At 38.0% G+C, this 22,443-nt stretch overlaps 1 protein-coding gene across 1 annotated transcript in view; it reads right to left on the bottom strand.

Moving 5' to 3' along the window:
- The window catches only part of ZNF385B (zinc finger protein 385B), a 372,557-nt gene that overhangs the window by 251,088 nt on the left and 99,026 nt on the right, over window positions 1–22,443 (bottom strand). Inside the window, 2 exon segments of the mRNA XM_033112713.1 lie at window positions 18,479–18,792; window positions 19,491–19,642. Coding sequence (XP_032968604.1) covers window positions 18,479–18,746 — 268 coding nt within the window. The 5' untranslated portion in view covers window positions 18,747–18,792; window positions 19,491–19,642.

The raw sequence follows: 22,443 nt of genomic DNA, 5'->3' as shown, positions 1-22,443 counted from the left end.
ATAACCACTGGAAATTAATTGCAAAATTCTCAATATTATTTATTTAAAATGTTACTGATAGCTATTATTTAATATGCTGCCTTTATTATTTTACCTCAGTATGTACAGGAGGCTTCCATATCCTTATTCAGGATTTCTGCTCCACCAATCCTATTTTTTTAATATCATTTTAGGTTTTTCAAATGGAAATTTTCTTATCATAGGAGTTTCCAAGAATAAACTCTAACAGTAGAAAACAACTGCTTTTCTAGGAATTTGAAGCCTCCATTTTGGCTTTGGTAGACCCAATTATCTAGGTAATTGTTGGAGACTCACTTTCTTATTTAGAAACTAGAGAGGGTTCCCATTTTAAATACAGGACACTCAGTAAAATTTGAATTTCAGCTAAACAAACAATCATATTTAGTAAAGGTATTTCCAAAGTATCGTATGGGTCATACTTATACTAAAAATTATTCATCACCACAGCAACATACCTGAAAACAAAACATAAACTACATAAATAGTCCAAACTACTGAGCGTGTACATTGGGAAAGCTCAATGAACTTGAAGAGTACTTTAATTTTGCAATCGTGTTTCTCAACTAAAGCAGGTTTACTACATCAATAATATTTCATAACTAATCATGTTTTAAATCTCCTGACAGAAACTCAAGGTTGTTATCTCTTGATATAAAAGTGAAAAGATGCAGGTAAATCACTGAGAAGCATGAGAATCTCCCATCCTCATGATAACTTTCTAAATTCAACTTCTTGTGAAAAAGAAATTACTGCTAAGACTTCAGGCAGATATGCTAAATTATCCCTTGCTTCCTGTAGTAAATTCTCTATGATCTGTGTACTGTAATGTGTCACTATTCTAAGAGGATTCTGACATTCTAAAACTTCTTAAAAGGTTTCATTTACTAAACACATTACATCATCAGGAAATTCAAAGAGAAAAATCTCAATGCCCTTCTAACTTTCTAAATCTCAACCCAAAACCCAATTTGTTTCATGGGCTTTGGGGAAGTGAGAAATATTATATACTTATCTGTAAGTCAAAATCTAAAACAAAATCCCCCTGACAATCTCATGATGACTTGTGGCATGACATTCCTAAAAGAACAGAAGAAAACGAAGTTGTTTAAAATTATGCTTCATCTAAAAAAAAAAAAAAAATCTTCAAATTATAATGGTACATATTATGTCCCCGCATTTCAATAAATAACATTTTATCTTGAATGCTTCAGCATGTGAAATCACTTAACCTAGGCAAAGATCCAAGGTTAACAAGAAAAAAAATCACAAAATTCAAGATTTCAGAAGTGTTTTCAGTTCCTTTATCAAGGTTATATGGAAGAAAAAGTATAAAAGCATCATTCAAACGTGTACCCTAATCCACCTTTATATTATATATATGTATATCCATTACAACCAGGCAAAGAATAAATACTTCCTTAAATGTCATTGGAAGTTAATTTTGATCATGTCTATTTCAAAATGCATTATGACCAACAAAACTCAAAAGGTCTATTTTCTGATGAAAATAAAAAAGCTAAGGAAATCATTCTTTTACTAGCAACTCAACAACAACAAGTACATTTCTTCTATAAACACTCTGTGGAAACAAAAACTATTTTTAATATTTCTATAATTTTAGCATTTGAGAGGTTTTACTTGTCAAGATGAGGTAGTTTTATAAAAGAAGACATTTTTCAACATTTTTAATGTATCATGACATGGTTTAATTTTATTCCTTAATTAACCCTCCTCATAGCACGTATATGTATAATAAAATATAAGTAATATATATCAACTATAAAATATATAAAAGCCTTGCATTATCTCCGACAGTGCTATAGGATGTACTAAGAAACAAGCAGATAAGCCTAATGACAGGTTACACAATATGGCCAGGACTAACAGAGTGGTTTTCTACAAATGCATTGTAAAAAGTTGAACAAACATTTTACATTTCAAAATATAACTACGGTATTGTGATGTCACATGTGAAGTAAGGTCCAAAGTGGGACATGTTAACAACTTTAAATCTGTAGGTCTCGGATTAAACAACATAAAGGAAATTTGGAGAAATGACAGTGCATTCAGAAAGTAGACTAGGTTGAAGGTAAGAGTCTCTTCTTAAGGGTCTAATTGGGTCACTTGGCCCCCACTCTACTTTTTAAAAATTTATCTCATAGAGACACCTTAGCAGAAGCTATCAGCTTTGACAGAACACCGAAATCCTGGCAGTGAACCATACATTGACCATTACCATAAAAAGAGCTGCTAAATGAGAAACCATGTGCAAAGTGTAAAACTAATTTCATGCTTTCAAAAGCACACAGTGGCTTCTAGCAAGATAGTGGCCCTGGGACTCGCTGAGACAGATTGGCGAACACAAATGGTTTGCTCCTGATGCGTCTGCTTAGCCAAGCTTTACATGTACTGTCAGTAAATGGGGTTCTCGAATCTTCTGTCAAACAAATACACACTTATCTTTAACTTTAGAGTTAAAAGCCATAAAACAGCTGCCTCAAATAAATTTAGCAGGAAACACACACTCACACACACACACACAAACACACACATCTATACATTCCCCATGTGCCATGTTAGCTCCCAATCAAATAAAAATAGATTTCTCTGCAGACCTAACGTACTAAACAGACACTTCATAAGCATACTGCTTTTTGAATGCATCATAATTGTCACAGCCCTTTCTTCTTTAGAAACAGCTTCTCATCGTGTAGGAATTAGAGTTTAGAAGAGCCTGAGCAATAGGACTCCATCTACTCAGAGCCTAACTTTGAGTTTGCCCTTATCCAGTTGGCTTTCAAATACTCCATACTTATAATACCACATCAAACCTTTCTGGGCATGACAATCTAGTCATTTAACTTCCCAGGTGAGTGTCAGTACTTTGTTTACATTTAAATGATAAAATCTGCTACCTTTAAAACATACATCAAATTAAAACATGCTTTATGAGGAAATGCTGCTAATTTTCTCCTCTCACTCAGTATACCATCTCCAGAAATCAATTACTGTAGATTGTCCAGTGCATGACAGGTCATAACTTTTAATTATTAATGATGTCAAGCTTAACAAGGCGTCAACTCCAGTATGTAATGCATTTCATTTACTTTCTTAGTTATCTCGTAAACATCGCTTATTTCCTCCTATATATTTTTCAAGTCAAAGATTCTACCAAGTTCCTTTAGTTCAGAGCCTTTATTTTGTACACCTGAAGCACATAATACCACTGCTAATTACCTACTTAATGTAATGACAGCAAACCGCACAATATCACTGATTTGTTCTGAATGCTTAAAATGCAAAGGAAGTCACCTCCTGGTAAGATGTCCTCGGCAAACAGCTAGCACAGAAAAAAAGAAAAAAAAAAGAAGAATGCTATCACACCCATTTAAGGAGTTACTTCCCAATAAAATGAAAGAATCATATATTTTGCTCTTCAGTGCTGCCCCTTCGGATCTGTCAGCACGACGTGAAAAACACAATTGATAACTCCCCAAGATTCCACATAGTGTACGAAACAATCTGTTACGGAGACCGCAGAACCTGGCATCCAAGTTTTAGAATAAAAATCCTCACCTCTGCTAGGAAGTCCACTCCACATCCTGGCAGGGCTTCCACCAGCTTCGCAAGCAACCAAGTTGTAGGAACAAAACTTCCAGTATGTGACCAGTGTAATGCTCGGTGCTACCGAGACTTGGCTCCAGCCCCGATGATCTGTATGACAGTACCACACTAGAGCAGTGCAGCTCCAAACCTTCCCAGATGCTGGCTTATTGCACTGCTCATTGAAAATCCTTTACACGCTGGCAACATTTTAGGGAAGGACAAGCACACTCTGAGTCATTTGTAAAGAAAGCAGAGCAATTTCAATTCTATATCTCCACGCGTGCTGAAACCAGAAGCACTGTCAACCTACAAGTCTGAGGTGGATTTAAGCCGAGAAACAGGCAACCTAAGCCTTCATTATCAATGCATGAAATCAGCCAGTGTGATCAAATTCAAGCAAACCACAAAAAGGATATGATTACGAAAGGCTCCACAGATTTAGCACCAAACCTTGTGGAATGAAGACTCATCTACTGAAATTGTGTAAATGTTAAAAATAGCTCTGGCTTTTCAACAATGAGCTGGATACAGAGAAGAAATCAGTAGTCTGTATTATGTGGACTTATCATAAAAGCTGCAAAAATCAAAATAGCTGTAGGTTCCTGGACTTCTCTATAGACAAATGAAATCACTAGAGGCTATTACAATTATCACACACACACACACACACACACACACACACACACAAGTCCATCTATTTGACACAGATATCCATTAAAGAGCAAGTTTAAATATCCTTTAACCCCCCGTGTGCCTGTCTTTAAATTAAAATAATAATGATAATAAAAATGTGCAGGGCTGTGCTAGCAGCAAGGCAAAACACCATCAATTTTACTCTAAAACAAATTTTTAAATGATAAAAAATTTAAATCTATTCTGTGTAACAAGAAAATAAACATACAAGATAGAGAATATTTTTAACACCATAGTCTTTGACTAACATTTTTTAAAACTCTATGGTTAAATCTATACATTCCCTACCCGACACCCCAAATTTATATCTTTACCTTTCACCATCCTTTCTCTTTCATTAGTATAAGATGCAAGAGCCAGTTGACATAATCTTAAAAGAAACAAGGTAGCTATACCCCAGAAAGTAGCAGCAATGATTTGAGACAAGAGACAGAGCTTTGACGTGTGCATGCAAAGTGAAAAGCAAAAAGGACATAAAACATTTATCAAAAATCACAAAAAGTACTGGAAGGAATTCCTAGCAGATAACATCGATAGAGCACACTTTAAAACTCTATTCATTTTTTTAAAATGGGTTTTTTTCTCACTGAATCTCTAAAGCAAAGCAAATCAGGGGCCAATAAAAGCAATTCGTGATTTGAGAATCTTCTGTAAATGATTGTGTTCAGTTCTAGTAATACTACTCGCTCTCAAGTGCCACATTTAGCACAATCCAAAATATTAATATCTGTGTAGAACTCAGCAATATGCCACAACATACATTTACATAACACAGCGTTCCGAGCAATGTTAAACATTGAACACCCATGAATATCCCTGTGGCACAGTCCCTATGTGTAGAGGAGACTCCTTATGAGCCACTGGTTAGACACCCTTCTTTGGAGATAGTTACAGACATATATGAGTGGACATGACCACAAGTGCGTGCGCGTGCAGCGTATGTGTGTGAGTGTGTGTGAGTGTGTGTGTGTGTGTGTGTGTGTGTACCCACATAACAGAAGAATGCCCTTATCTTATGTAGCTACTTATGCTGTCTGAATTCTATTCGTTTTGTGCCTCATGAAGCCCCTAAGACAACATTTGAGTGTACTGTGAAAAATCATACTGGACATCACTGATTCAGCAATTGCTCTCTCTCTCTCTCTCTCTCTCTCTCTCTCTCTCTCTCTCTCTCTCTATCCTTTTCTTATGCTGGAAAATAGTCCATGAGAGACTGTGCCTAAAATTCTTTTATTACCATTCATGCAGCTCCTTAGTAATAACAGTTTAAATGAAACCATAATATTTGATGATAGGTCCTCGACTTCTTATCTAATACCCTTACTGCCAGATCCATTTCAGAATTCAAAGGCTTCCAAATTTTAGACAGATACTACTCTGCATATACCATGAATTGTATAACAACTCCAGTGAGGGCTGTGGTAACACTCTATAGTCAGACACATTAGCATTTCTGTAGCGAAACGTGTGCATATTAATGCTGGGTGGGATAAAGAGGATCATTAACCTCACATCAATATGAATTACAAAACTTGCTTGTTTTCCTCGCTTCTTGAATGTCAGGAATTGTAGGTAAGAGATTCCTGTAGAACCTGTAGAAATGCTTACCTAAACTGTTATAAGGTTAAGGATTGGGAAATGATACCTACGCAAATGTTCTCTTGCTAGGGGAAGAGATTTGGAAATTAGCATTGCTTTAAGAGGATGGACAAAAATACAAGAGAAGATGCCATAAAGGCACAAAGCACAGCAGAGATGTAGCTATAATGCAAAATGACAAAACTAGGGCATGGGAATGCAAGGGAAGAGGAAGCCATTCAGAACTACTGTGCCAAAAAAAGAACGAAACAAAAAGATAGTATCAACCACTCATTGATTACCTAACTCATACACAGTAATGTGAAAGGTACTTGACATAAACATTTTTTAACAACCTACTTTATAATTTTCAAAAGGAAATTTTAAAAGGAAAAACATACTTTCAGAAAAAGGCTTATAATATTGGGTGATCTCACCCTCTTCTCATTGTACCCTAAAGCAAAATGTCTATAATGTTAAACAACCCATGTGAGAATGTCAGAAACAAAAAATAAGTTTCACCTTATGAAGTAAAGGGCCTTATTTCATTTTTATATAGTATATATTATTTTATATACTATATATTTATTTTTATATAGTATATAGTATAGGAATTCTTCAAAATCACTTGTATAGAAAGGGTATTATATTCTTTACCTTCAATACTCAAATTGTTTAACTTTAAAATACATTTAAAAATATTCCTAAGAAACGTAAGTATTATGCTGTATTCACTGGAGTTTTCCTATGAGTATATTTCCTAAATAAATACTTTTTTATAATAAGTATATTAATAAACTTTAACATAGCATTGACACTAGATTTAAGACTTTGGACCTGTATCACTCAACATCTTCTAAGAGGTCGTAGTCAAAAGGTACAAAGTTGTAGTTATGTAGGATGAATAAGCTCGCAATCTATGGTACAACATGATGGCGGTAGTTAATAACACTGCACGGAATACTGGAAATTTGCTAAGAGAGTAGATTTCAGGTGCTCTCACCACACACACCAAAGTGATTATGTTAGGAGATAGATAAGTTGATCGGTTTCACTGTAGTAATCATTTCACTATGTAAATGTATACCAAATCATGTTGTGTACCTTAAATATATACAATTTTATTAAAAACATAAACTATAGGTAATTCCCCAAGAAGAACATTTCCTGTGTGTCTTTTTGGGTTCAAACTTGCTGTGGGGTGGAGTTTTAGAGGCGTTTATTATAACATTGGTCTTCCTATTCACTGTACAAAGTATAGCATAACGTGGGGCTCTCATCTCAGTATCTAGAATATAATCACAAAGTCATTCTCCATGGAAAGATGGAAACTGCATTTATTGGTTTTGGAAAGTACAACATAATTTGGTGAATTCTTTCTTTAGCAACCAAAATAGTGCACTGGTAGTTTAATGGAATTATTGCAACTTCTAAGTAACTGGTTACCTAGAGTGGGAAACTCCCCAGGATCAAAATCAGCATCTCCTTAGATCTTTTTATATCATGTCCTCATCAGAAAAAAATTAACTTACAGCATCTGTAGGACAAGATGTCTGGATTACAAAGCAGGCTCACCAGGGGGTAGGCTCTTGAAATGAAGTGCGTCAACATGATGTAAATGCCATCACAGTCAGCCCATAAAAAAGTACGATAACCAGCTCACCCAGTTCCTCCAAACTCCTCACATAATCAGGAGAAAAGCAAACACATTTCACAGTTGGACTAAGAACCACCTCCAGGAAAACTGTAAGTGTCACGGATAAACACCAATCCCAGGGTCAGTTTTAACATTCCACAGGGATGCCTAACTTAGGATGTTCAATAGCCTCCTTGGATTTGATACTGTAAAAGTATGAAAGTTGAAAATCTTTATGAAGAAAGTTGGTCAAAGTGACAACATATTCACCCCCCAGTGAGAAAATGAACCTACCAATTTTGAATTTCTATTGAGCCTGCGATCAAAAGCTTTTCTCCCTAGATTAGTTTAAAATAGGTAATAAACACACACACACACGGGGGAAAAAATAGGTTATATTTCTATTATAAGAAGACACCAAGATTTTAAGTGGGACTTTGATGAGTCAAATCATTCAGCCACCCAAACACTTACCATAATTGCCTATGATTCAGTTTCCACACTGAATGGTATTAGTACTTGGTTTTTAAAATCTAAAAACCAAGACATGATATTATAAAATATTATCTGCTAATACATATATCTAAAAATTTACAGTGTAATGTTGTAAAGACTATGTAGGGTGTCAGATGGGTACTGGACTTATTGGGGAGATCACTTCACAGATTATATAAATGCTTAACCACTGGGCTGTACACCTGAAACTAATATAAAATAATACTGAATGTCAACTATAATTAAGTAGTCACAGGATGTAAGTACAGCACAGACAATATAGTTAATGATATTGTAATAGCTGTGTATGATGTCAGATGGGAAGTAGACTTGTTGAGGGGTGTAAATGTCTAATCATTATGTTGTTTTGTACACCTGAAACTAATTTTTTTTTTAAAAAAAAGATGATTTAAAGGGAAGGGAAAAAAAGTTTATAGTCCAAAGCATTCGTAAAATAAAAGACTATCAGTCCACTAAAAATGTCTTTCTAATTCTTTGTTTTTTTTAAGTCCCATTCAAACTCATAACTTACATATGATTCCTTCGAGTCTATACTTATATAATCGACATTTTAAACCACATGTACAGAAAAAACATGAAGCTATTCTATAATGACTTTTTCAGGTTTACCTTAGGTGTAATTTTAGATTTCTAATACCATCCAAAAAGATTGGGCTCTATCTCAAAGCATTTTGGGGGTTCGAGTTTTAACTTGAATCTTCATCCTATTTCCAAGTTGCTCTTCTCTCATTCACAGGGAAGCTCAATCTTTATACACTCTAGAACATAAATCTCAGTTAAATTTACATGGGGAGTACAGATGTGGAGAATAACTTTATTCTTGTTTGAGAATAAAATTCAGATTTAGTAAAATACTTAAAAATGTACAGTGATCAATCCTGGGTAAGACAAAGACTCTGAAATGTATATCGATATTCCTTCTGTATCATCACTAGGTCTGAATTATTCCAAATAAGAGACAATTCCTGGGCTCTCTCATAAGGATCTGAGATTTATACCAAGGAAATCAAATACCCTTTTCCAAGGATCCAGTTTTGTATATTTTGACCAAGACCTTTTCCCCTTCTAAGTCTGCCTTTTCATGAAATAGTGTAGGAAGTCATAAAAAAAGGGCTATATAATTATTCCATGAAAAGATTTTTGTGGACTTATAATTAAAGTATCTAGGGAAATAAATGCATTATAAATCATTTAACCTACCTTCCTCCACACTGAAATGTTTTATTTACTTAGTGCACTCACTGGTAGATACTCACTGATACTTCTCTAAGGATTTGTTATACTTTCACCATGTTACTTATATTTTGCAAAACATTTCTTGGTTAAATGATAAATGGCAAACTGACTCAACAAAAATGAAGAAAAAGCAAGCATTTAAAACCATATGTTTCTACTGCAAAAGTATAATACATTATCATATTGACGAATTCTAGTCATATCTCTACATTTATCACACAAACCTATGTTTGCATCATTAAACATTTATGCTTGTATCTAATATCTCTTAAAATGAACTATAATTTTTCCAGAGTGCAATAGTAGATACTTAAGTAATAATTTTTATTCCTGAAAACTGGAGAAAAATATCATCCATCCATCTCTCTCTCTCTCACTCTCTCTCTCTCTTACACACACACACACACACACACACACACACACACACACACCCCACACTGATATCTCCCCTATAGATTCTGCCTAACACATGGAAGATGTTCATAAAAAGTATGTCAAATGATCATGCTCTTGCCAACACTTGCATGTCACATATATCCGCACACATTTATAAGTATTTTTTTGCCCTCCATACTCATTAATAAATTCCAGCAAAATATTGTGGGATTAGGAATAAGAAAAATATCTTACTTTCAATGTACTTGTGGCACCATCTTGTGGTGATTCTATAGTGTTACAATTTCAAGTTTAAGTTCTGAGGTTCAAAAATGAGAAAACACTTTGAAGGAGAAATTTCACATTTTAAATATATATGAGATGCAGTGGGAAGAATTTCACCATTGTATTTAAAGCCCATCCTTGTACTTTGATAGTCATAATACCTATCACAGTGACTTGACTCTATAAGCTGTTCTTCAATGTAGAATAGGAATAAAAGTAAGAAATCATTAGAAGGGAGGTGGGTAAAAAACAGCTGACGATCCTGGACTCATCAAAGAGAAACACGGAATATAGCAACAAAGAAAAGAACACTCCATACAATGCTCCAGCTGACAACCCATCTTCCAGTCTTGCTTTCCATTTCCACCTCCAAACCACTATCTCTACTTCCTGCCCCAAAGTCCCCTGATTTTATCACCCTTATCTTCTCTCCCCACTTCCTAAGTGTCCTCAACTTAAAATATATTTAAACTCAGTTCAAAATTCCCAAGACCAAATAAAAGATGCCACTTTTCACATGAAGAGGCAGAGTCTGTTTTCCCACAGCTGAAATCTGGACTGGTCTTGTGATTAGCCCTGACCAAAAGAGTGCAGTGTTTTGCAGTTTCTGCTTTGTTGTCTTGCAGCGCTACCTGTGACCTCTGTGTAATGAAGCTTAGTCAAAGCAACTCTAAGAGGAGAGTCTACCGGTGAGCGTGACCCAGCCTACAGTCAGCACCAAATGCCAGACGCCTGTGGGAGGCCATCTTAGGCCACCCAACCCAGCTGATGTGTAGCTGCCTGCGTCTGTGTGAGCGACCTCCAGTGAGTCCAGGATAAGAACAACCTCGCTGAGATCAGCCCCAGTCTCTGACCCACAGAATCATGATTAAAATAAAGTATTATTTTTCTAAAAAAATTTTCTAATGGCTACTGCCTACCTTCCCAACTTCTCTTATTTTTCTTCCTAGTTCTCTCACTCAGTTTCAGCCATATCTCAGCTTTTTAGACATACCAAGCTTTTTCTCAATTTAAGATTTTAAACATTCTCTTTACTCCCTTTGCATCATGTTTTTCCACTCTCTTTGCTTGACTTACTCCTGCTTAGTCTTAAAAGCTTAACCTCAAATATGATTAGAAATTATTTTGGAATTAATTGAAAGTGAGAAAGAAAATGCACATTTTAGTTAGCATGCAACAGGGAAAAAACAAACATTAGCTAATGAAAAAACAGTCATGAATTCTTTTCATTTTCACTTTGTGAAGAATATGTTTTAAAAGCTATAAGAGGTAATGTAGAATGAAAGATCTTAGACTTTGAAGTTTTGTGTGGCCTTAGGAAAGGCCTCCAAATCGCTCTAATTCTCAGTTTCTAAATTTGAAATATGAGGAAAATTAGACCTATCTTGCGGGTTGTGATGACTGAAGTCATTATTTCAGTCTTTTCATAATAACCTCTATCTCTAGTACACCTCAGACCGAGTACAAATGGTCTCTCTTACCACAATCCAGCAGAACCTCCATACTCTGGGCCTGATATTTCATAGTTTTAAATATTGTTTTCTGCCAAACCAATGGCAAGGGCAGGATCAGAGTTCCCCTTAAGAGAGACTTCCTTCCATTCTGAGGAAAAACGGATCCCCAACGCCCCAGAATACAAGCAAGCCTCCCCATCATAATCCTTGGAGCCACTTTATTCTCCATGACAGGCACAAACATTCCTGAGGACACAAGGAGAATAAAATATAAAGTTAACATGTGTTACTCTATCTGGTGATTTACCTGTTTCTGAATGGAAGGGAGGGGGTTATCAGAGCATCACATATCGCTGATTTATATGTGGGGAAAGGCTCTGAATAGCAAAAGCCGGCCTTTCCACACAAACACGCTGCCTCCAGAAACAGAACTTACATCCTCTCATTTTCTGATTCACCTTCCATAGCAGGTACACTGTTGGAGCAGTAACCTGTAAGCACAATCCAGGTAATTTCTGCTCAACCTAACATATCCATAGACGAAAGTAACCTGGAAGCACAAACCAGGTAGTTTCTGCTCAACCTAACGTATCTACAGATGAAAAACAACGACACCACGGTAAGGACTCAGGCCACAGAATCAGGCCGACTTCTACCAAGCCAGCTGTTACCTAACCTCTTTATTCCTCATCCACATTGTATGTAATAATAATAGTACCTTCCTCATAAATCTGTTATGAGGATTCCAACAAGGTAACCCACTTAGCACAATACCTGCCACGAGTTGAGACCCCATTCATCCACTTCACTGCAGCCTTTCAGTCTGCCTTCACTGTTTTTATGATACTGTCGAAGGTGCAAAATTACTTCTAAAGCTCCCAGTTAGGGGTGTGGATTGTTAGATGGGGTTGTGGGGGGAGAGGCTGGCTGTATCACTCTATTTCCATGACATTGTCCCTCTCTTTCCCTGGGTCGGGGGATGCCCCAGGAGAAGGCAAGGAACACAAGAAGGCCACCTTTCTCTTTTCTGATCTCCCAGTTACAGATTTATTTAAGGTAAGAAGCCCCTTTTCTGGGTCTAAATCCTCCTTGATGGGTTAGATTCGTGTTCGCAAAGTGTGATTTCGGACCAGCAGCTTCCTCTTCATCTGAGAACTTGTTAAAAATGCAAGTTTTCAGCTTCCACCCCAGACCTACTGAATCAGAAACTCTTGGGATGAAGCCCAGCAATCTATTTTAAATCACCTTTCAGGTGATTCTGATGCATGCTAAAATTTGAGAACCACTGTGTTAGATTATCAGTCATTCACATACCAGTTGCTTTCAACTTCTGAAATTCAGATCCATCTCAGGGAATGAGAATGAGAATGGTGAATGGGATAGGAATGGTGGGGAAATATTACAGCTGGAGGCACCCAGGATAAAGAATAGGTCTCAACCTTTGATATCAAAGGGCAGGATGAGCGTCGCTAGCCGACAAACATAGAAAACATATGTGTAAGTAGGTCATGGAAAATAACCTCTGTACAGTCTCGTGGAATCCTGGAAAAACACCTAAGCTAGGAAGTCTGGACTTGATGGGGAGGCCCCAGGTGATAAACCAGAGTGAGAGAGAAAGAGAACTGAGGAGAGCTCTGAATTCTAGCAGCTGTCCCTTATCCCTTATTTTTCCTATGTGTGTGTCTGGGCAACTGTGTTTTTTCCTATGCCTCTGTACCCACAAGACAAGGAAGATTTCTTCCTGTTACAACTATTTTCTACTTTGACAGAGGGACCTTCTTTTACTCCAATAATAATCAACTATTCGTAGTTTATTCCTACATGCATTTGGTTTGCTGTCCCCTCTACCTGGGATGTTGTTTTTCCCTTGAATAACTTGAAACTCAACTTTGAATATTCACCTAAAATATCATCTCCTCCAGGAAGCCTTCCCTGACCTTTTCAAAGTTAACCATTCCTTGCTCCGTGCCACACCTAGCTTATATGTAGATCTATCATTGTTCTCAGCATATCACATTGCCATTAATTTATTTCGAAATCTATCTTCTCTTGACACTTATCTTAAAAAAGATTATTTTAGTAATCTCTGTAAAGTAGACATTTGATAATTTTTTAAAAGCCAAACCCTCCAATTTTTGTTCATTATCACCTCTGATAATGCTATTAGAAGACTGGGCATTTTAGACGGTCACCTTTATCATGACTCTTTTTTTAACTGAAATTTTTATTGCGATAGCTAGAGATTCACATACAGATGTATGAAGCACTTGTGGGGACAGAGCCCCAAAAAGCAGTTTCCGGGCTCTCGGCCTCACATAGTAAAGGTGCTGGCTCAGGTAGTAAATGGCCGTCGACTGTGATCAAATGGCCATCAGCTGTGGCTAGTTGGCCGTCAGCTGTGACCAGTGAGCCATTGGGCACTAATATAACTGCCGTGGCCAGGCTAGCAGCAGATGGGGGCTAGCAAGAGGATGGTGGCTGAGCCTGCAAGCGGCGCAGTGAGGGTTGAGAATTGTGTTGCTCCTGGTTCCTGTGTCTCCAACCCAGCCGCCAGCGAGAGTATAGTGGTGTGGCTCCCCTACCTATGGCTCCGTGGGTGTTCCTTTTTGGCCTAGCCATATCCTGCGTTCTTGTGTGGGGAGCGGGAGCAGGGTCCCCGCAGGCCTCCCCGCACGACGCATGACAGCACTACAGAGAGTTTCCTTGAACACTTTTTCCAGTTTCCACGGATGGGAACATTCTGTAAAACTACAGAGTAATATCACAATCAGGAGGTTGACAGGAATGCAATCTACCAATCTTACTCAGATTTCTCAAGTTTTACTGGCTTTGTTTTTTCTCTTCTAGCTTCTTAAGGTAGGGATTTATTTGTTGGAGACCTTTTCTCAATTCTAATATAAGCACTTAGTGCTATAAATTTCTCTCTCAGCACTGTTTTAATTACATTCTGCATATGTTGATATGTTGTTTTTCCATTTTCACCCAGTTCTATGTGTTTCGTATTTCTTTTGGGTCTTCCTCTTTGACTCATGCATTATTTAAGAGATATGTTGTTTAATTTTCCTGTTGGCTTTCTATTACTGATTTTTAGTTTAATTTCATTAACTAGAACTGCAAGTGGTTAGCAGTCAGTACTTATTCTGAGAAATTACTCAAGTCTCAGCCACCACCCTGTGAACCGCACTCCCACCCCTACCAACGCCACCACTAGACTAAGACTGACAGGGAGGAGGGGAAGTTACCTCTGAAATTAATAGTCCTTGGAAGGTTATCTCTACGGACACATCTTTTCTCCTTTGGGGAGGAGACAGGCTACTTTGTTCCTCCCTCTATTAACCTCTATGGCTGTTGTCACCAAATACCAAAAGCTGGGTGGCTTCACAATAGACATTTATCATCTCCCAGTTCTGAGGCCAGAAGTCCGAAATCAAGGGGTTGCAGGGCTGGTTCCTTCTGGGGACTCTGAGGAGAGGGTAGGTTCCAGGCCTCTCTTCTTGGTTAGCAGATGGCCATCTTGTCTCTTCTCATCATCTTCCCTCTGTCTGTGTCTGTCTCTATGTCAAATTCCCCTTTTATAAGGACATCTGTCACATTGGATTAGGTTCAACCTAACCTTAACGACCTCAGTGTAAACTAATTTCCTCTGTAAAGACTCTATCTTCAAATAAGGTTATATTTTCAAGTACTGAAGATTAGAACTCCAATATACCTTGTTTTGGGGGACACAATTCAGCCCCTAACACCCCTGACAGTCAAGGAAGGGGCACAAAAAAGGAGACTAGCGTTTTTTTTCCCTAACTAGGTACTTGCTTTGTCAGTGAGCTTGCCAGTGTCCCCTGTGCTTCCTGAGCAGGGGAAAAAACTATGGAGGAGCCCCTACACCTCACTCCACGTCCATCTGCCTGGGCCCCAGCAGCTCTAGGTTTTCAAGAGGGATGTTAGTTGTCAGGTGGATTCTGTCATGCCCTCAAGCCCCAACAGTTGGTACACAGATGAGAACAGAGGACACAATCCACAATCTTGCCAGGGCTGCCACAATGTGAGACAAAGAGGCACATGCAGTTGAGGAACGGAGCCTTTTATTATCCACTGGGGGTAAGCTGAAAGATGCAGCTAAGTCTCAGGGACTCGCAATGCCTAAGGGACCACGGGGTCTGTTAGGAGCACGCTGTGACCCACTGAGACAACAAGAATAGCAGTCACCTACCAAGAATAGCATTGCAACCTTGCCAAGGCTGTAAGGTGAGGATACCTCCACCCAACCATCCCTCCGTGGTTCCCCAGCACCTGGGCAGAAGGGCAGGCAAAGAGAAGGGCAGCATGAGAGCTGACTGGGCCCCACCCTCCACTCTAAACCCCAGGGTCTGCCTGGCCAAATCTTCATTTGGTTATGACATGGATGTTTTTATACATAGAACTGAATCTTCTAAATCAGAGTCCCTCTGAATATACAAAAGTGAGAAGTTATGGGCTGAGAAGGTGTTAAGGGAGCTGCTACCCAGCAGGAAACAGACGTTTGATAGATCAAAACCGAGGAAAGTGGCTGAAAAAATAAAACGATGTTAGGCTTGCTTCTCATTGAGTTGAAACTCTAAACACCAGATAACGTGCACGTGTACACATAGCAACACTGAGGTATACCCCACTTAAGTTTCTGCTGTTTCACTTAGCATGATATCACGGACAATTTCCCATCATTACGTAGTCCTCAGAAATATGATTTTTAATGACTATGGTTTCTGTCCTTCATCTTATAAGCGTACTGTTAGGTATTTAACCTCTCTGCTATTGGACATTCAGGGTACACCTAACAGGTGGAATTATAAATCATGTCATGATCATCTTTGCACATACATCTATGTTTAATTTCAATTTCAAAGAGAAGAAGTAATTATTATACCTACTCTTTTTTTTTTCAGGTGGGAGGATTAATACTAATCACTTTCAAGGGTTAAATGACTTGTCTTAATCACATGCTAACGTAAGCCTTCTGAGAATGGATTATTGCTATATTATCAATATATAAAATTGTCATTCACACAGACTAATACACAGACTTGAAAAGCTGTCTCATTTTCTTGCCCATTGTTCTATACATTAATACCTCGTGTTCTACTAGATGATGAGCTATGTTTTACTTATAGAATATACTAGTAATTATCTGTGTATATATTTGCTAAATTTATTTTATGTCAGCCAGCTAATTTCCTTAGCATGGGAGAACAATGGAGAAATTAATGAATTGGAGTTTACCTGTCTGTTTTCAAGATCCATCAAAGTTAGTCAGTTTGCTATTTAAGCAACCATTTGTGACCACAGATACATGACAACACATAAGTCAGAATTTAACCTGATTGTTATTGCATGGTAAGAAACAACAGCAAAATAGTGACAAAGAATAATGGCTTCACCATTAAAGATAGTTGGAAGTCCAGATTTGCCATTTCTATACCATATGAACCTGGACAATGATTTTATCTCTCTATGCTTCCATTCCTAGTCTGTAAATTACGGATAATCATAGTACCTACCTCAGGGCTGATGACAACACTAGACAAGAAAATTCCTATAAAGTTCTTAGGACCAGAAAGTGGACCAGAAAAAATGCTGTATTAATGTTAGCTATGAATATTGCTACTTAGCAGAAGCCACAGGTTCACCTCACTTTAGGCATAGATGTTTGGACTCTTACAGACGTAACGCAAACCTTTACTTAGGGCTAATTGCTCTCTGATTTAGCTATAAGACAGTAATCACTTTTTAACCTATCACCAACTACAGTTTTAATATGTAAATACAAATGCATTAATGTATCTGTAAATATTTATAATTATCATAATAATATATTCATGCAAAATGAAAAAGTAATTTTTCATTACTTTAATAAGTGTGTATCTTATATCTTATAAGTTCCTCTAAGTCTTTCACAGCATGGTAAGTATCGATTGGGTAAATAACTTATGAAATTATATCACATACCAGGTAAAAAAGTAGTTAGGGCACCTTGAAATATAAACTTTCTTTTTATCTGCAGCACACACAACAATTTACAGTGGCACGTAATAAGGATAATGGCATCACTTCACAAAATCTAAAACTACGTAACAGCACTGAGGAAAATTCCAACGAAGGGCGGCTGTGTACCATCTCCCTCCAGGCTGCAGCCTCACCACCAGAGCAAACTGGCTGGAGTGGGATTTGGAGCTCTCCACCCACGTTTAGGGGGAGGCTTACCTTGGCCTTCCTGTAAACCTGGGTAGGAGGCCCACTTTTTGTAGAAACCTTCACTACGGATAACAGTAAATTTCACATTTTTCTTCAGTTGCATCTCAGTGAAGACACCCAGTGGCTGCAACGTGGAGGAGGACTCGCTGCCCAAGGATAAGATAAAGGACTTTGAAAGGCTGTTTAGAATCCAGGGCAGATGCCGGAAAGCAAGAATTCCTAAGTGAAAGGGTGAGAGGCAGAGCCAAGGGAAAGTGCTTGCAGTGGTGCCAGGATCTCAGGGGTAAGGCTTGTTGGTTTTGGCAACGCCTGATCCTATTGTTAGAACACCACCCATTTGCAAGCAGCTGTGGCTGACAACTTCCTGAAAGAATGTAAGGAGTCTAACACACAAGATTAATGCTCCTTTTCTGCATCGAGGGATGTTATAAATAGAGCTGCAGCGTTTTATATACTATCAAGCAGTATGCTCCCCAACAGAAAGCAGACAAAGGAAACCCAAGCCTGATTTTGCAGAGAGGAGGAAAATATTGATATCACTGATCCATTTTAAACACGTTTCAAAATACCTTCAGAAATATTCACATATTATAGGGATACAGAACCAAGCCTATGGTCCAATATACAAATTCTCTGTGTGTGTGTGTGTGTATGTGTGTGCATCTAATAGATATATATTAATAATAAATACATATACTAAGAAGTAACAAATTGGATTTTACCTGTGTGGAAAAAAATACGTATTATTACGGTAGTAGTTGTAAGGTAAAAGGTAAGTTTTGCTCTAAAGCCTTCATTTTCTAAAACAGAAGCCTTTCCCAGTAGCAAATGGAGCCAGGGCGCTCCCGCCTACCTGTGCTGGTGTTGGTGCTGGGGCAGGCCAGCAGCGGCCCACCTTGAGCGGCGGGCTGGGGCTGGCCATCGTTCAGCTGCTTGACGCGTTTGCGATGGGACTTGCCGTTGTAATGGACTTGGGCCTGGGCTGCAGAGTTTAGCTGGATGTTGCACACGTCACAGAAGGAGAACAGAATTTTCTTTTTCTCTTTACTCAACTGGTCCTCAGGCCTGTCATTCTTTATCCCCTTGTCTTCAAAGCCCCGTAGAAAAGTTGCCATATTCATAATTCCATCTTCAAGATAGTTGTCAGGGCTTAAGGAGTACTTCACACTAGAAAAAACAAAAAGGAAGGCATAATTACTTGTGAAATACGTGCCTTCTTATTTTCTAGTATGATTACAATTAATTTTCATGATGTGGTTTAAGCTAAAAGTCCCCCAGCTACTCAGTGGTCACTCGCAGAAAAATTCATCTGGAGTACCTAACTGAGCAAATATGGTTTTTGAACATGTGTGCCCTTTATCTGGAGCACTTTCTTCTCCATCCTTGTCCCTCCTCCCATCACCTCTCAACACCTTTTCTCTTTTAATGCTTGCTCACCCCTAAGATCTTAGCTGGAGTACTGCTCTCTGCAAGGAACCAGTCTGACCGTGGGGACAAGACAGATCTCAGGTTACATGCTCAAATAGTGCTGTGTAACCTCCCTTCATAGGACCTATCACCAGTGTATTTTATAGGTATTTGTGCAATCATTTGGTTTAGGTCTGTTTCCCCAACAGTGTGTGAGCTCTGTGAGGGCCGTATCTTTATTTCTGGATATCCTTTAGGCCTAGAATAGCACATTTTACATAACAGGCATTCAAATATCTACTGAAGGAAGGAAGGAATAAATGGTGTTATGAACCTAGAAGTGGAAAAAAGTGTATATATAATACATACGGAGCTGACCACCTGTAAATAGACACATGTCCTAACCTGGGGAGGAGGTAAGTAACAAAGACTAAAAACACAGTACGTCTGCAACTTACATTAGGTTGTGCTCCAAAAGCCCCTTTATAAGTCAGCCAACGGGAATTTGAACATATTTTCTTACAGATGTAGTGAAAGAAATTGTATTTAGGTTTCCAGATTAGCCCATAAACATCAATTTAATCTTTGATGAGGTTGAAATGCAGAACATCTAAAATACAAAATAACAGAAATACAATATATGGTAAACTAATATTGGAAAAAATAGCAAAGAGTGAAACGAACTAAGATACAATTCTGTTTACTTTTAAGTGCTGATTTTTTTTCTTCACTTATTTAGTTAAGGGCGAAGTGACAGATTATAAACTAAGTGAAGATTTGAAAGAAGACTTTCAGTACCTCAAGAACCTGATGATTAAGATAGTCTTGGCTTCTTATCTTGTTCCGTTCTACTTTAGTATATGTAATTTTTCATTTTAGTAATACCGGTATTACCAGCATTTTCATACTCATTGTAATTATTACAATGCATACAGTTCTCAACTAGAAGAAAGAAAAAGATACTCTCATAGAAGAAAGAGGAGAACAAGATTCGGGTAATAATTGGGCAAACACTAAGGAAAAGGGGGTAAGTGTGAGAAAGAACTGACTGAGGTAGATAGCACTGTGCCACGAGGAATGAAGCATTCAGATAAAGAAAGGCTCCAGGCTTGTGAGGGATTTCTGCTGGTGCGAAAACTCTGGGGCTTTGAGTAGTTCCATTGATCTAAGTTGGCATGGAACTCTATAGAAAGGAAGGAGCAAGTAGAGACTTGTCCATATTTGTTGTGTTCACTAGTTGAAAGTTTAAAATTCAGAAAAGGAGTTATAGCACAGGGTATGATCATAAAAATAGATACTCGTTCTATGTATACAGTATGCCATGAAGGACTCCTTTATTTTACCAGCTCAAGGGGGTTCACTTGCCTGTGGGCGTGGAAGCCAAGTGAGACACGAAAAGGAGTTTTCAGCAAAGAAACTAAAGGTTTATTTTAAGGGAATGGCACCAAGCCTGGAGACCCAGGTGAGCTCAAAGACCTGGCTCCCCAATGGAGTGTAGGTGACAGATTATACAGGGCAAAATCACAAGACACCGTGGCTTAGGGGTTCTGAGTTGTGTTGGGAGCTGAGCGGTTGCAGGTGAGGTAAGAGTGATGAATCATTTCTTCAGGACTTGAAGAGAGTGCTGAGGTCCTTTCCGGAGTTCCCCTCTCTAGTCTCATGGGAAAGTAGCCAGGGGGTCGGTCTACCTTAGGGCTCAGGAAGAAACATAACTTAGGTCAAGATGTTATCTTTAGCTTGCCAGAGGGCCTATTAGTTAGGTCCCAGCTACTGTCTTCTGCTGCCTCAGGGGTTGCTGATTATGGGGGAAAGGCTTAGTCTCTGAGAGGGAGATGGGAGAAGGAGGGAGAGGGGGAGGGAGAGAGAGAGAAAAAAAAAGAGAGAGGTGATTTCCAGAGCTAGTATTTAAAACTAAATTTATTCGAAGTCACAAGGACTCTCAGTTTCACATACACCCATATACCTTATTGCAAAGTGCCATTATGCATTATACTATAGGCTAAATCATAACCAACAGAGAATTGTTAAAAAATTGCTAACTTGGGTATGTAAAAACTATTTGTCCCATAAATACTTTACCCTGATGCCACCATTTTAAGGAACTCTATTTCACAAAATTTTCTAAATGAATCTATTCCTTTCAACGCTCCACAAAGACAGTTTTCTTCCCTAAAATCTATTCAAACTATACATAAATCAGTTTTAAGCAATTCCTGTAGCCGAGTTATAAATGAAATGTTATTCGAACTGCCTAGATAGCAATATTTTTGCCCTTATTCCCTAAATCTAAACTATTATGAGGTCACAAAACCATTTTCCTCATAAAACTTTAGAAAATATCAGTGCCATATAAAAGTTATGTTCAAACATATTACTTTGTGCCTTCTCTGAAAATAGTAACATTTATCATAAGAATTAACTGAACTAATTAATAAATAGATAATTTAAAAAATGAGCTCATCATGAATATATCATGGTCTATCTAGAAAATGAATCCATTTATAAAACATAAAGAAAACCAATAACTGTTAACTTTGCAAGGCTAGTCAGGCACCATCTCACTGAATCACTGACGTCTAAATGTTATATTTCAACCCAAGCAACTAAGATCCTTGACTCAGCTGAGGACTGATGACACTTTGATCTTAAAATTTAACCTCTTTGGAGGTGAGCAGCCTACGCAAGTTGCTAATTAACACAGGAGCAGGACGTACCTTATAATGTTCCTTTTTAAATTTGAAATCTAAAAAAAAATGACTTCTTCATATTTTCTTATGAAAGATAAAGCCTGCTTACCTGTGCTTTTCTGATTGCTATTTGTCCTAGAAACAAATCATGCTTCAGATTTCTTTAAATATACATCTTTTAAGTAGTTAGAAAGCAACCTTTAAAATCCAATGAATGGCGATTCTAGCATTGTCCTGTAAAATCCTCTTCAGTATACCAGCACCCTTCATAATCTTTATTCCTATTTTACTTTCTCCCAAAGTTACTCTCACTCACAGATGATCCCACGAGGCTCCAACACCACACTCAGGGGGCACTCCAGGGAGGAAGCGATGCCCGGGAGGGGGTGTGTATTCTGCTCACCAAGTCCCAATTTATGAATCCTAGTTCTGGCTTCACCACATTTCCTTCCCTCTCAGGGGAAAAATCACTTCAACTCCTGTTAACATCCACTTGCAATGAAAATATATTTAGTTCCAGAGGTCTTGGGGAAAAGACCTAGAGGTGGTGAGAGGCAAGATATCAGGGTCTCAGTATCCACTATGGTCTGAGATGATATAATTTCTAGGCTTATAATATGTGTGGCAGTGATAACATTTATAATGTCAACTTTTTGGCTAAGGGGAATGGAACAGTGAATTTAAGTGGAGGAAGAGAGAAAAATCTCACTTTCTATTTAAACTT

This window comes from Rhinolophus ferrumequinum, chromosome 8 (genome assembly GCF_004115265.2).
Source record: "Rhinolophus ferrumequinum isolate MPI-CBG mRhiFer1 chromosome 8, mRhiFer1_v1.p, whole genome shotgun sequence".
NCBI lineage: Eukaryota > Metazoa > Chordata > Mammalia > Chiroptera > Rhinolophidae > Rhinolophus > Rhinolophus ferrumequinum.
This window is presented reverse-complemented; position numbering and strand designations above follow the sequence as displayed.